The 16976-nt window shown below is 48.8% G+C and overlaps 1 protein-coding gene across 3 annotated transcripts in view; it reads left to right on the top strand.

Moving 5' to 3' along the window:
• arhgef1a (Rho guanine nucleotide exchange factor (GEF) 1a) overlaps window positions 1-16976 on the top strand; it is an 81100-nt gene that overhangs the window by 41109 nt on the left and 23015 nt on the right. For all 3 annotated transcript variants that reach the window (XM_035429843.1, XM_035429844.1, XM_035429845.1), the window contains one exon: window positions 13824-13986. In XM_035429843.1, coding sequence (XP_035285734.1) covers window positions 13824-13986 — 163 coding nt within the window. The remainder of the gene's footprint in view (window positions 1-13823; window positions 13987-16976) is intronic.

Raw genomic sequence — 16976 nt, 5'->3', positions numbered from 1 at the left:
GTACAAGCATGACAGCGCTCAGAGGAAGTGCTATTTTTGGAACGGTAACGTCAGTGTTTGCTTTAGGGTGACCTCATTGACTCCATACAGGAAGTAGGGGATTTACTAACTTTGGCTGTGAGTTTGTGTATATTTTGCAACACCTTGCGCCATCCCCGTTTTTATGCTTTGGTTCCAAATTAGCAATGCACAGTCCTGCAGCTCTCGCATTATTGCAGTGTGCTCAGGCGGACACAGATTAGCATGCGTGTCCTTCACATGCTGCCAGCCTGCCGTTCTGTTTCAGCATGCAGCTCACCTGCAGAGCCATGCATCGGTGCTGTTTCACCATGCAGCTCACCAGCAGAGCCATGCATCGGTGCTGTTTCACCATGCAGCTCACCAGCAGAGCCATGCATTGGTGCTGTTCCAGCATGCAGCTCACCTGCAGAGCCATGCATTGGTGCTGTTCCAGCATGCAGCTCACTAAGGCTGTCAAAAGCGCCATGAAATTGAGTTCAAATATTAGCTTTTGTAATTAGTTAGAGTTTGAATATATTCGAATATCATTTGCCTATAATTCACAAAAATAAGCTGCTTATTGTCGGGCACAATTTGCACGTGATGCTCCCCCTAAACTGGTCTGCGCGTTATTTTCCACAAGCGGGCAGTAGAATAGAGGACATTGGTGAACTTTCAAACTTTCATACGCGGTTACTACATCTGGGGCCTCATTTATAAAACGTATTTTAGATCAACTGTCTGGCGCGTACATAGAAAATCACGTTAAAGTAGTGATTTATAAAATTTCAACATGACTCGATTTGACCGTGGAAACGGTTGTGGCTCTACGTACGTCAGGTCTTCACGTATGCACGCAAGTTCATTTTATTATGAGCCCGCTGCAGTTTCTATAGCCTAAATGCGCATATGAATAAAGCACTTTCTCGTGGAATTAATTTGCCATAACTCGTCATTTATTAATCACAATAATAGGGAAATGATTGTAGGAAATCCCTGTTTATTTCTTAAAACAAAAACTATTCAAACGGCTAATACCTGTAGCCTAAAGCAACATAAATTGCTTACTCCGTTTAGTTTGTTTAACTTCTTTCACCATCCAATTTTGTCATAATCTTCAGAACAGAAAGGAAACATAGCCTGCCATGGGAACATTACTTAGCCTAAATTGTTAGCTGACTAGATCTGTTGAACGAAGTGAAAAAAGAGGCTGGCTCGCGAGGCCAGCTGACCCATAGACATGTATGTCTATGAGCTGACAAGTAACGTTAGGTGTCCATGGAGCTGAAAGTATCACCACAGGTTATTGGCAAGGAAAACCACCTGTGTGGTTACGTTTTTTGTTGACAGGAAGTAACGTTAGCACAGGAAATGAACTTTGCGTGCATGAACATGATTCGCCGCATGAAATTAAAGCCTGTATATTCATGTTAATTACAAAACGCGGGATCCAAAACTAATATTCGAATGCTCAAATTTAGGTTCGAACTTAAAAAAAAAAATTTTTTTTAAAGATTTTCGAATGGTTTTCGAATTCGTATAAACTTCGAATATTTTTTGACAGCCCTACAGCTCACAAGTGCAGCCTTGCATTAGATCTCTGTTAAAACATGCAGCTCACACGCGGAGCCATGCATTGGTGCTGTTTCACCATGCAGCTCACCCGCAGATCCGTGCACTGGAGCTTGCCAGACAATTTGATTTCATTTTTTGTGTGATTTCAGTAATAATGCAATATATATTTTTCTGAAAATACACTACTGTGAAGTATATATTTTATTATATTTTCATTAAAATGCACATATTTGCAGTATATTGATTTTTACACAATATATTGTGAATACAATATGGTAGTATCGTATGGTACTACAAATACATATGTAGTGTAGTATATATTCTCAGTCAGTATTGCGATGATCTGAATACAAAACCTTTTGAAATTGCATCCCTGCTATACAGTATGAGCAAGAACTCATATGCCTAGTACATACCATTCAGTTAGAGAGAGAACCTGCGCACAGTGGTGAATCGCCAAATATCAGTTGAATATCACACTGGCTGAAATCGCATTAATTGCACTGCCTACAATATTAGCCATTAACGCAGTTCCTATTGGACAGTTTATACTGTTCAGTGAGAATTAGGTTGCTCACACTGTGGTGCGATGGGTAGCGCTGTCGCCTCACAGCGAGAAGCTTCATTTCCAGCCCGTGCCTTTCTCTGTGCCGTTTGCATGTCCGCGTGGGTTTCCTCTGGTTTCCTCACGCAGTCCAAACTATGCAGGTCGGCTAATTGGGAGGCTCCAGGTATGGGTGTGTGAGTGAGTCAATGGTGTGTGCCCTGTGATGGATTGGTGGCCTATCCAGGGTGTATTCCTGCCTCTCGCCCAATGCATGCTGGGATAGGCTCCAGCACCCAGTGGGTACATACTACACTACACATTTGTATTACCATACTGTATTTACAACATATTGTGTAAAAACCAATGTACTGCAAATACGTGGACTTTAATGGATGTATGGACACAGTGGTGGAATCGGTGGATGGTGTCAAAGCCACGGAAAGGGTATTTCAACTGGCCTCCCACAGGTAAGCTGTTATTCTGCTGAGATAATCTCCGATTTGGCAGAAATGGGGGGGTCTGCCGTCTGTTGTTGGTAGAGCGGTTTATGTTAAGCAAACGTCTGTAAACAAGATTAAAGACATCTTAATACGTGGATATCCCACAGCTGTGCACGAGCATTTAGGGCTTTAGGGGGAGTTTCCCTCAAACGGTGCAGTTTGCGTGAAATCAGAATCCATTTTGGCTCAGTGTTCAAAGTGCTGTGTCTGAGGACTTCCCTGACAGCCCACAGATGGGCCCTGGGAGAGAGCCAATCACTGGCCTGGAATCAGTTGGTATTTTTTCCCCCTGCTTTTACTCCCAATTAATCGTGTTTGTGCCTTAAGGAACATAGTTTAATAAGTTCAGCGGGTCGCCACAGTTAATTTGGTGAAATTTGGCCAAGCATTGGGTTTGCGTCTGTCTCAGAAACAAGGCTTCCCCCCAACAAGCCACAGAAATGAATCAAAAACGGGAATCAAATCAACGGACGCTGATCAGAAATTCTTTTCTCTTGTCTTCGCGGTTATCTTGAAAGGACAGAGGACAGACCCTGGCACAGTTGGCAGTTATTTCGCCATGGCAACAGAAGGCAGGCCCAGACGCGCAAGCTGCCGCACCAGCCTCTTCCTAAATCTGCCGCCCTCAGATAAACCCCCAGCACCGGGGACCTTAACACACCCCCCTGTCCCACCAGGCCTACCTACCTCAACACTACTCATTCTGATCATTAACCCACTGAAGAGTAGGCTTATCGGAATGTTTTTCTAACATTCTAAATCAGTGTTCTAGAACTCCAGCAGCGATTGTTACATCAGCATTAGAATGTTCAGTTAAGAACATTCTAATCTCATATTTGTGATCTCACAACTTAAAGGGTTAAAGGGAGTTTTTATGAGGGAATGTTCTGCCCACGCCTACACATATCAGCCCCCCTCCACACACCCACACACACACACACACACACACACACCCCCCACACACCCCACACACACGCACAGTCGAAAGGACAGGCTAGTGATAGAGAGGTGTCATTTTACAGAAGTGAAAACAACCCCATTCAAGCTGCAGCCGCTTCCAGCACAATACGCACCACTTTCCTGCCATTTTGATGCCACTTATTTTCATGCGCTTGCGTCCTCGGTTTGCCAGCGTAGCGACATAATAGCGCATTATGTAATCAAATGCCTGTGCATCCTAAAGAGGCTCCACACCAACATGTTTTCCAAGGTGAAAAATTTAGGTGCGCACTAATGCATCTCAATTAGCATACGTGCTCCGAAGTTATTTTTTATAGTTAGCACTTTTCAGAAGCAAATGCTCCTAAATTGGGAGCACTGTAGAGCCCTTGTTAGTTATGCATAGTTATGCAGGCAGAAGCGTTGACTTATACATAGCCTGTGATAATGACTATGAGTTGGCAGATGGCAGAAAACACAGCTGCAGTCCTCAAACGTCTCTTTGGTTCCAGAAAATGGACGCTGTTTTGCTTGTGCTTTACCTCTTAGGCAAAGGCCGAGGTGGTGTTTGTGTGTCGTGTTGAACGGTTGGGTTAAAATTGCGAAGTGTCTGGAAAGAACCTTTTTTTTTTGGCTGGACCGCAACAGCGGTCTGCCTGTTTAGCCATATACTAGGTTTTAACCTGGTCTTGTTTATGAAGCTCTCTCATTGGACTTGATCATACAGCTGTGGGTGCTTTTGTTATGATTCAGGGCATCCTTTCATTGTGATTTTGGGCGTCGTTCCGTTATTATTTGGAGTATCCTTCCGTTATTGTTTGGGACATCGTTTCGTTGTGATTTGGGCATTGTTTCGTTGCGATTTGGGGCATCGTTTCGATGTCATTTGGGGCATCGTTTCGTTGTGATTTGGGACATATTTTTCATTGTTGTCTTTGCATGCTGCCTCCCCTTATTCCTCTGACTTCTCCTGTTGCCTCCCTGGTCGTTATTCCTGGCAGTGCGGTTGTTATTGCACGCGATGCGGTACACAGAGGTCAGCGGGAGTTTGCAGACGTTTCTCCTGAAGGTAGTGTGTGTGAACGGACTGAGCATGCTGTGGGGACAGGGATACGGGACGGACAGTGAAGAAGGGGGAAGCATCACTGTTTAAAACGCCTCAGAGGCAGCGGTGCTGTGGGGACGGGGATAGGGGACGGACACTGAAGAAGGGGGAAGCATCACTGATTAAAACGCCTCAGAGGCAGCGGTGCTGTGGGGACGGGGATAGGGGACGGACAGTGAAGAAGGGGGAAGCATCACTGATTAAAACGCCTCAGAGGCAGCGGTGCTGTGGGGACGGGGATAGGGGACGGACAGTGAAGAAGGGGGAAGCATCACTGATTAAAACGCCTCAGAGGCAGCGGTGCTGTGGGGACGGGGATAGGGGACGGACACTGAAGAAGGGGGAAGCATCACTGATTAAAACGCCTCAGAGGCAGCGGTGCTGTGGGGATGGGGATAGGGGACGGACACTGAAGAAGGGGGCAGCATCACTGATTTAAACGCCTCAGAGGCTGCGGTGCTGTGGGGACGGGGATAGGGGACGGACACTGAAGAAGGGGGCAGCATCACTGATTTAAACGCCTCAGAGGCTGCGTTGCTGTGGGGACGGGGATAGGGGACGGACACTGAAGAAGGGGGCAGCATCACTGATTTAAACGCCTCAGAGGCTGCGTTGCTGTGGGGACGGGGATAGGGGACGGACACTGAAGAAGGGGGCAGCATCACTGATTTAAACGCCTCAGAGGCTGCGTTGCTGTGGGGACGGGGATAGGGGACGGACACTGAAGAAGGGGGCAGCATCACTGATTATAACACGTCTGCTAAATGACTCATCTGTAACGCTGTTTATGGTGGAGCTCCCAAAAACGATGTAGGCTGATATTCAGTGATCTAAAGATCTAATACACCCACACACACACACACACACACACACTCTCTCTCTCTCTCTCTCGCTCTCTCTCACACACACACACGCATACACACTCTCTCTGTCTCTCTCTCACACACAAACACACACGCTTACACACACACTCCTGCTGCTTTGTCTCCCCTCACACGGCCTGGTGTTTTTATTAGCCACGCTCCCCAGTGATGCTCACTCACCGGCTGGGCAGCACTGAGCTCTGACTGCCTTCTTGATCCACCCCCTCCCCCTACCCCCTACCCCCACCCCACATTACCACGCCGAGCCCCCACCCCCCCCCACCCCACGTTACCACAGCGTACAGAGAGCCCGCCCTCTCCCCCACCCCACGTTACCACAGCGTACAGAGAGCCCGCCCTCTCCCCCACCCCACGTTACCACAGCGTACAGAGAGCCCGCCCTCTCCCCCACCCCACGTTACCACAGCGTACAGAGAGCCCGCCCTCTCCCCCACCCCACATTACCACGGCACTCAGCCAGCACCCCCTCTACATGACAGGCCCATCTGTCTCTGCCAGGGGCCTCATAGACAGGGAACCCCAGCCCTCTGCACTGTACTACCCTGCTACACACACACATTATACACACACACATGCGCCCACACACCCATACACACGCACACACACACTAACACACACAAACGCAAACACACCCACTAACACAGTCTGGGATGTGCTTGCGTGCGTAAGCGTGGGTATGTACGTGTAAAATTATTTAACACAGAGATTTAAACAGACACGGGTACGAGTGACAGACACACCCTTCCTCTCTCTGCTACCTCTTTTTTGGTCTCAGTGTCACTGCTGTCACTTTGCTGTCTCGCCAGCGAGCGCTAAATAAAACCCACTGTGACCCTCCTCTCCTTTTTTTCCCCCCTTTCTTTTGTCTCTCCGTCATGTCGCTCAGTCCCGCAGCTGTGTGGTCTGAATGCGTTCCTCCATCTGTCTGCCCCCCCCCCCCCCCCCCCCCCGCCCCAGACACCCCGAAATCCCATTCTGTCAGTCACTCTTCAGAAGGCTGTCCTTTCAGTGGGTGGCCCTGGTGTACAGGGCTCTGCTTCCCCTCAGGCAGGGGTCTGTAATGACGGGGTGGGGGGAGGCGGGGGGTGGTGGGGGGGGGGCGGGGGGGGGGGGGGGGGCGCGGCGCTCCGACCGCCGGCAGGCTGGGTCAGGAGGGGTTCAGCCGGCGAAGCCGCTGACCGTGAACAGAGCAGATTACCCAGCAGGCTGTGAACGTGGCCCGCTGACGCCACGGCAACCCAAACACCCCCAACATCTGAGCCGGGGTCAGGGAAATAGAGCAGTGTGGTGTAGTACACACACACATATGCACTAACACACACACACTAACACATTACACACATATACACAAACACACACAGGCATACACTAATACACACGCACACACACACTAACACATTACACACACATATACACAAACACACACACAGGCATACACTAAGGCATTACACACACATACACACAAACACACACACACAGGCATACACTAAGGCATTACACACACACACTAACACATTACACACACATATACACAAACACACACACACAGGCATACACTAAGGCATTACACACACATACACATACACACTACACTCACACACACATTGTGCACACATAGACGCACACATACACAGACATACACTAACCCATTACACTCAAAACATACGTACACACACGCACACACACACAGACATACACTAACACGCACACTAACACACTACACTCACACAAGCACACACACTAACACACTACACTCACACACACATTACACACACACATAGATGCACACACAGGCATACACTAACACGCACACTAACACACTACACTCACACAAGCACACACACTAACACACTACACTCACACACACATTACACACACACATAGATGCACATGCACACTAACACACTACACTCACACACACATGCACGCACACGCTCACACACACATTACACACACACATAGATGCACATGCACACTAACACACTACACTCACACACACATGCACGCACACGCTCACACACACATTACACACACACATAGATGCACATTCACACTAACACACTACACTCACACACAGATGCACGCACACGCTCACACACACATTACACACACACATAGATGCACAGGCACACTAACACACTACACTCACACACACATGCACGCACACGCTCACACACACATTACACACACACATAGATGCACATTCACACTAACACATTACACTCACACACACATTACACACACACATAGATGCACACACAGGCATACACTAACACGCACACTAACACACTACACTCACACACATACGCACGCACGCGCTCACACACACACTCCTCTCTCTGGGGAGCAGTTGGACAGGAATTGAGGCAGAGCCCTCCTAATGGCAGGGCAGGGTTAACGAGGGAGGTCCTCGCAGTGCACGCGCAGGTCCCTGCACACGAGGAGACGCGTTTCCGTAGCGACTACATTAACGCTGACCTCAGCGGGGAGTCTCAGATACGTGCAGGTATTACACACTGTTCATTTTCTGTGATGTGAATTATTTATTTCGGAGCTGGATCCATTTTTCTTCGTCACAATAATGACAATGATAGTAACGACCGGATAAATATTTTATGTGTCCTCCCCCACATTATTAGAATGTTCAATCAATGTAAGAGCATTTGCCAATTATTGAATAAATGTTAGACTCCAGTTGTGAAGCGTCTTTCAGCAGCCAAACGCTCTCTGTCCAGAACTAAAGTTAAATAAAATAGTAAATAAAAACTGGACCCTATTAAACCTCCCAGTGGGAGGAGGTGAGAGAATCAAAGGCCAAAGGTAAAAATGAAAGAAAATGAAAACAAGATGAAACGGTTCAGAGAAGCTGAGAAATATGTCAAGGACCGCCAAAAAAAAAAAAAAAAAAAAAAAACCCCCGCCTGTCTCCCCCATAACCCCTTGCTGTGTGGAGTCGGCGAGCAGTGGGCCGATGGGTGCTGGGAATCGGAGTTTTAGCGGACGCTAGCGCGGCGTTTAGCGCGCCGTCGTAGACGGACCCCCAGAACCCCGCGGCGTTTCGTTTCTTCCGCCCACGAGTTCCGTCCGGCGCCGCGACCCGCTGCCTCCCCCCCCCCCCCGCGCGCGCGTGGGAGACGCGAGAACGCCGACGCTCCCGTCAAAGCGAAGGGAACGCGCCGCTTCGCTACGAGCTTCCGTTAGCGGCTAATTAATGCGCCGTTAGCCTTTATATCGGCTGCTCTGGTGCAGCCGATTGGCTCCCCGCGCAGATGGCTTTGGCACGGGAGCTGCCGGGACACGTTAATGACGCTGCGTTTGACGGCGCTGATTAATGTAGCCCTCTGCTACCGGCCGCATCCACGCAGGGGACGCTGCTGCGATTCCGCTCGATTATGGTTGTTTCCCTTTTGCACTTTGCAATTTCTGTGAAGTCACAAGCATACAGTGAGTCAATGTCAGACGCGATGTGCTTTCCCCGTGCAGCTAAAGCCAGCAGCTTGCTCAGGGCCATGACTGTAACCCATATAGGATTTGAACTGGCAACCCCCCTGCTTAGGATCATGCACTTACTGTACGTGGCTTTGGACAAAAGCGTCTGCCTAATAAATGTAATGTAATGTAATGGATGTAATGGATCACAGTTCTCCGACCACTGTGCCACGTGTTTTTTTGCTATAAGGAATTTTTGAAATGGCTCGAGCCTGAATGTGGTCAAAGATTTTGGAGAAATCTTGGCCGTTGAAGTCTAAAGATAGCGCAGACTCAATAAGGAGGTGAAGAAAAATGTTTGAAACCATTTTGACTCCCTGCGAGCGGGGGACTGCCTGAGGAGTGAGGGCCCGTCCGATCGGTGCGCGCTCACGCCGCGGAGTCTGCAGATGTCACACAAAACTCTCTCCGGGCCCGCGGGGTCCCAGTCGCTCGGAAGTCTGTCCCGTTTCCAACTCCAAAATAATCCACGCCCGTCTGTCAGCCCCCCCCCCCCCCCCCCGGAGTGAACATACGAATGTCCCTCAGCCGGCGCTCGCCAGCTTGAAATAGGGGGGAGGCCAAAAGAAAACGCCCCCCCTCTAAACCTCGAGAAGTTCAGGGACTTTCTTACAGTTCACCGGAGAATCCCCCGCCCACAGCTGTGACCTTGTTCTGGCGGTTTGCTGGCTGTGCGCTAGCGATTTGCTAGCGGTTTGCTCGCTGTGCGCTCGCGGTTTGCTAGGAGTTTGCTAGCGATTTGCTAGTGGTTTGCTTGCTGTGCGCTCGCGGTTTGCTAGGAGTTTTGCTAGCGGTTTGTGCTTCCCTTCACATTGAAGCCCTTATTAGCGTATTAGCAGGTATTAGCTTAAGCTATGCTGTTGTTGTGATGCAGTGCATCAGATTATTGTTTTAAACAATGTGTCATATGTATCTGTCCCTGTCAAATAAACAACACGTTTTCAAAAAATTTAAAGAACTGTAATGGCATTGGGGACTCACAGTGACTCACAGTGTCATGTTTAGGACTGTTATTTGGGTAAGTGAGTGAATTTGGATTTTAAGGAACAAAGTAGGGGGTCAGTGTTAGTTTTGCTCTGATATTTTTTTGTCAGGCAGTAACTGAAATTTCACTGAAGGGCGTAAGCGCTAAAGAGAGTAATGTTTCCAGCATTCCGCATTTACATTAAACAGACCTGACAGTGTTAAGAGGAGTCCGCTGCTGGCTGATAACATTCTTCTGTCTTGCTAAAGAGTAAGATAAGGGTTTAGAAAGGAGGTGAAAACTCCGTGCTTTTAAAAAACGTTACTCCCTTAATCGCAATATCTTGAGCCTCTGCTTTGCCTGCACTCTACCCAGAATTCAGTGGGGGGTCTGCGTTATGCCCGTTTCACTCTGCTCTCAACCGTGACCCGCTCACAGGAAGTTGTCAATCAGCCATTTTATGGCCTTGCACTCCGAGCTGTCCCAGGGCGCTGGACGATTAGACGGTCGGATGCAGATTACAGGAAAAGGCCTGTCACTCAGGGAAGATGGGCGGTCTTTACTGTAAGACCGAAAACCTGGATATCAGATAAGTCTCTATAGAACTTTCTAGTAAACAGCTGTGTGAGACCTGAAGGGCATCCTGTAGGGGTGTAGTGTGTTATCTACGGAACATCCGCGGAACCTTCTGGTCTAGTGACAGGGCTCTTCAACAAGCCTTCTTTTCTCTTAGGCGTTCGTTGAAGGTTCAGTAAGTTCAGCTCCATCACAACGCAGTGGTTCCCGTCCACTGAACTGAAGCAGAACTCGGACGGAAGCCCTGCGACTCTGAGACTGTGATCTGGGCATTTCGGCACGCCTTTCAAAACTCAAAATACAGTAAATTTCCCTCTTGCTGATGCTGTTGTCTGTGCTCCTACTTTCTGTTGCAACTAAACCCCAACCCCCACCCGACAGGCCTGGCTTCTCTGAAACAGGAAGGCGTCTTGATTTACTTCCTGTACAGGATGTCAGCAGTGCAGGCCGTTTGAAAACATTTAACCCCCTCCAAAAGGAAAGCAATTAACGAATATAAATAATGAAAGCGTTCAGGCAAACACTGAGGGCACATGAAGGGTCTTTAACCTTTTAACGTCTCCAGCAGTGCCATGAAGCAGAGGCCTAGGGGATTTATTACATTCCAACGACCCTGAGGGTTTCCTTTTGGGATCGTGACCGTCGGCATTTCGAAGCTGTGAAGCCGTCGAAGTGTATGACATCACCGGCCGGGTGCTGGTGCAGAATTTCTTCTTTCCCGTTTGAGTTTGTGCTTTTGCTGCCAGCATTTGCGCGGGGGGCTGGTTTCGAGTGCCTGTTTTCGCTCCGTACCTTCGGGGGAACCGAAACCATGTGACTGTCCCGGAAACCACACCCGGGCCTCCGTTTTTGACCTGATCCGGTCCCTGCTACAGGCACTGTATGCCTGGCAACAGACTGGAGCCCTGCTCTCACACACCCCGCCCCCTCACTGTGACCTCACAATGCCCTGGGAGGAGCCACTGCCTTGCCTTGCCATGGTTTGTTTGTGATGCAATAGCATGATTGTGGTGTGGGAGCTTGATTGCAATGCGATAGCTTGATTAATTGTTAGTTGCTGAATCTTGATTTGGTGCTATAAATATGTTTTGGGGGAGGTGGTATCGGCACACTGCGATGGGACGTGTCTGGGACTGTACGTCTCCATAGCGATGGCTTTTTGTAGTCCACTGGAATTGCACTGTAATTGCTTGTGCCACCAATCTTGTTTCAGACATCTGGGGGCGGGGGAAATTGGTTAATAAGCAAGTCAATGACAGATGCTTTAATTTATGGTCGGTTGGTAACAACTACAGCTGCCACAAGAACAGCTTAAGACAAAAGACTGAACACTTTAAAGAATTTTACCATCGTACTCAAATACGTTACTTGCAACTTTTTTTTTCTTTTTCTTCACTGTTTTTGTTCTCTGTGATTTCAAATTCAGGCGTGTTCTGGCATTAAAGTATGTTTTATCTTCTTACTCTCCCTCCCTCTCTTCTCTTCTCTCTCTCTTTCTCTCTCTCTCTCTGTTTGGCTTATTGCTGTGATGGTGCAACTGTAGTCTGCTATGATAATCAAGCAGAGGGAGACATAGAGAGGGGGAGGGGGAGAGCGAGAAGGAGGGAGAGATGGAGGCAGGAGAGGGAGAGAGAAAAAGAGGCAGAGAAAGAAGGAGAGCGAGAGAAGAAGGGAGAGATGAAGAGATGGAGGGAGAGAGACAGAGAGACTCTCACTCAGTGCATACTGCTGGTTTATTGGGGATGGTACAGTAGGGTGCACTGGGGCAGCCTGATTAAAGGTATGGTCACCGGTCTGGGAAAAAAATCCATTCTGCTAAGTCTGGACCTGTTGACACTGCCCATCAAACCCAGTGGTCTAGAGTAAGCCTAATGTGTGTCTAATTGGAGTGTTCTTTTGGGAAGAGGGGGACCTTTGACCTTCAAGGAGGAAATGACTGAACGCAGCTGGAGGCCAGAAAGCTCTCGAGAAGGGGCGTTAGCGACAGACACCTGAACTCAGCTATTTGCCGTTATCTTCGGCGTACAAGTCAACGCAGGCCTTGGCTTTTTATCGCGATCGCAGTTCGCCCTTGTCGATTTTTTGGTGACTCCGGTGCTCGCCAAACCGCGTTTTAGGAGAGAAAATAAAAGATGGCTTTTATTTTTTTTTGTAACTCGGCGTTAAGAAGACGTGTCGATTGAATCCCGGCCAAGGTTACAGAACAGGGCTGTCGAGCTTGGTTGCTATGGCTACAGGCTGCCTTGCTCCTGTGTCTGTTCTCACCTTGCATTAGTTGGTCTGCTCCTTCAGTTAGTGAAATTGTTCCAACGGATTTCACCCTTTTTACTTCCAGAGGTCCACTTGAGTGTAATGCCCAATTTATTTAGCACATGGTAAAACCTTGAGAAGAAACAAAATGTACCTCAAGAAGAAAATAAACAGAAAGGGGAGGTGAAGGGAATGTTCTTAACTGAACATTCTAATGCTGATGTAATGATCACTACTGGTAGCTGAAAGCAAATGGAGTTCTAGAACACTGACTTAGAATTTTGAAGAAAAAAAAACAAATTCTAATAAACATACTCTTCAAAGAGTTAAAGACCAACCAGATGGGCTGTTCCAACATTTCTTTCATCTACGTTATTCTTATCTACCAGAAGGTTCTGGTTTTCAATGTTGCCGTTTCCCCCCTCACAAATCTACTGAAGCAAGTTGACATCGCGTTTCATCGACCCAAACTCATATTTCAGATTTGTATCACTGCCATTTGTTCAAAACCACAGTGCTGCACCCGTTGAAAGATAGTCTGAAACACCTTTCGATAGTAATGGATGTCTCTCTTATACCAGTACCTTACAGACAGTGCTGTTATATTCCAAAATGGAGTCTGCACCACTCCAATAGCTTGCACCCTGGAAATGAACATTTATGTACGCTCCATTCAGCGCTGTCCCCAATATGTCAGCTTTTGCCAGCTCTCTGTGCTAGCGGCTGTAGATGCTAACCTGCGCTGAAACTCTTGTGTTTTGCGTCATCGGTACGGTGCGCGCGGCGGCTGGGCACACCTCTGTGTTATCTAGAGCGCTTCCAAATGCACCGTGGCGGTAATCCTCTTCAGTGACCGTCATGTGAGCTCCAGTTCCCAAATCCAAGAAAAATCCGATGTCTGCGTTTTGAGCGGTGACTGTCCCATCTGTTGCATTCTGTGCTGATTCTGGTGGTAACCCCGAATTTCCGTCCTTTTTTTCTCCCTCCCGCGCAGAACAAAGAGAAGGAAAGAATGAAAGAGCGGGAGAAGGAGGCGAGAGAGAGGGAGGCGAGGTACAGCAACGGCCATCTCTTCACCTCCCTCACCGTTTCGGGGACCACGCTGTGCTCCGCCTGCAACAAGAGCATCACGGCCAAGGAGGCCCTCAGCTGCCCTAGTGAGTAAACTACAGCTTTACAGCAGCCCTAGTGAGTAAACCACATCTTTACAGTAGCCCTAGTGAGTAAACCACAGCTTTACAGCAGCCCTAGTGAGTAAACTACAGCTTTACAGCAGCCCTAGTGAGTAAACCACACAGCTTTACAGCAGCCCTAGTGAGTAAACTACAGCTTTACAGCAGCCCTAGTGACTAAATCACAGCTTTACAGCAGCCCTAGTGAGTAAACCACAGCTTTACAGCAGCCCTAGTGAATAAACTACAGCTTTACAGCAGCCCTAGTGAGTAAACCACACAGCTTTACAGCAGCCCTAGTGAGTAAACTACAGCTTTACAGCAGCCCTAGTGACTAAACCACAGCTTTACAGCAGCCATAGTGAGTAAACTACAGCTTTACAGCTGCCCATGTGAGTAAACCACAGCTTTACAGCAGCCCTAGTGAGTAAACTACAGCTTTACAGCAGCCCTAGTGAGTAAACTACAGCTTTACAGCAGCCCTAGTGAGTAAACTACAGCTTTACAGCAGCCCCAGTGAGTAAACTACAGCTTTACAGCAGCCATAGTGAGTAAACTACAGCTTTACAGCAGCCCTAGTGAGTAAACTACAGCTTTACAGCAGCCATAGTGAGCTACGTTCAGCTTTACAGCAGCCCTAGTGAGTAAAGTTCTGCTTTACTGCAGCCCTAGTGAGTAAACTACAGCTTTACAGCAGCCCTAGTGAGTAAAGTTCTGCTTTACTGCAGCCCTAGTGAGTAAACTACAGCTTTACAGCAGCCCTAGTGAGTAAAGTTCTGCTTTACTGCAGCCCTAATGATTTCCCCTCACAGAGGGTGAAGTGCAACAGTATAGTTGCCCTAATGAGTGCCTGTACACCGGTGCGGCCACACAGAGAGGCCGTGTGGGTGGCCGAGCGGGAGAGAGAGGGAGAGGGTGGGGCTTTGGGCTGGAACACAATCACACACAGCTCTAGTGTTGAGGAAAATGCTGTCTGTGCTTCCTGCTTGGGGCTCTCTGTCTTTAGTGAGAGGGTTGCCCTTAATTTCGGCAGGGGTAATTAAACAGCAGCTGCAGCCCCGGTGGGAGGGCAACCAGCAGGGCTGCTGATTTGGGACGGGTGGAGGGGCGTAATTCAGTTTTTTGGTGTGAGGGTAGGGGGTGGAGGAGAGCGCCGTGCGCCTGTGCGTGTGTGTGTGTGTGTGCGTGCGTGTGTGTGTGTGTATGCGTGCATGTGCGTGTGTCTGTGTGTGTTTGTGTGTTCAGTTATATTTCATGTTGTCTCATGTTATCGCAGATCAGATCAGACCAACTATGCCAAGCACAGACAGCCTGTGCATCTTTATTATCGCTGATCAGACCAGACCAAATGTGTGGAGCACAGATAGTGAGATGACTGCACTGTGCTGGGTCAGTGTGCAGAGGATTATCACACCAGTCCCTGATTATGGCCAGATTATCCCCTCTGGCACAGCCATACAGTGTAATCTGACATACTGGGATTATACAGGTTGTGATCACATTTAATAATTGACAGAACCTGTTTTTGAGTGTGTAAGTGGGAATTAGCAAAATATTAGTGTATGATGTATTTAGCATGTGTTCCAAACATTTTTATGAAGTTAAATGTGAGCGTACTGAGACAGTGACACCATTTTATTTATTTTTGGAATCTGTGCTCCAGCACATTGGATTTCAAATTGAACAATGACTATGAGGTTATGTCAGCTTTAATTGAGGGTATTTACACCCATATCTGGTGATCCGAGTAATTACAGCCCTTTTTATACGTAGTCCCCCCATTTTAGCACACACACATATACACACTCACATAGCAGCCAGAACAATACAGAAATGAACATGCGCGCACACACACACGCACCCACACACACCACCCCACACACGCACACACACACTCACACACACACACACACACACACACACACACACACACACACACACACACTCGCTCACACACACACACACACACACACACGCTCACACACACACACACACACACACTCACACACACACACACACACACGCTCACACACACACACACACACACACCACCCCACACACACGCGCACACACACACACACACACACACACACACACGCTCACACCCACACACACCACCCCACACATGCACACACACGCTCACACACACACACACACACGCTCACACACACACGCACACACACACGCTCATGGTACAGTAGTCTGTTCCTCATTCCTCGCCGGCGTGTCGTTTTCGGGAAGCGAGCCCCGCCTCTCTCAGCTCTCTCATTCACAGCAGCCCTTCGTCTTTTCCTTTTTTTCACTCCATGACGCGAGCCTTTGCAGACGGCCGGCGGGGGGGGGGGGGGGGCGGCGGGCGGAGTGCTAAACGGAGAGCGTGTGATCGGGACGCCGTGTGCCGCGCGCACAGAGGGGAACGTTTTCTGCGGCCCCCGCCGGGCTGCTTCACACCTGTCGATTAGCGTCTGGGTCCCTCCTGGCCTGTTCTGGTGCTGCTGGTACAGCAGCCTCGCAAACCACACTCCACCTGAGAGAGAGAGGGAGGAAGAGAGGGAGGGAGAGAGAGGGGGAGGAAGAGAGGGAGGGAGAGAGACAGGGAGGGAGAGAGAGAGGGGGAGAGGGACAGGGGGAGGGAGAGATGAGAGAGTGCACGCAAAGACAAATGTCAGGCCTTTTATCTAGTTACAAAGGGATTTATTTCATGAGCAGAACCAACACACACAGCAACACACACACACTCTCACACGTGCACACACAGCAACACACACACATGCACACACGCACACGCATAATCACACACACATGACCACACACACAGACATACACGACCACATACACACACACGACCACGCGCACACACACAGAAACACGCAAGGTAGGGGAAGGTAAGCCTTTTGTGAACAGGTATCCTCTGGAACGTGATTGGCTGTGCCTGCAGTAGCTTCTGCGTGCTCATTGGGCACCCAGGGCTCTGC

Source organism: Anguilla anguilla, chromosome 8 (assembly GCF_013347855.1).
Source record: "Anguilla anguilla isolate fAngAng1 chromosome 8, fAngAng1.pri, whole genome shotgun sequence".
Classification (NCBI taxonomy): Eukaryota; Metazoa; Chordata; class Actinopteri; order Anguilliformes; family Anguillidae; genus Anguilla; species Anguilla anguilla.
The sequence above is the reverse complement of the archived record's forward strand: the minus strand, read 5'-3'. Positions and strand labels throughout refer to the sequence as shown.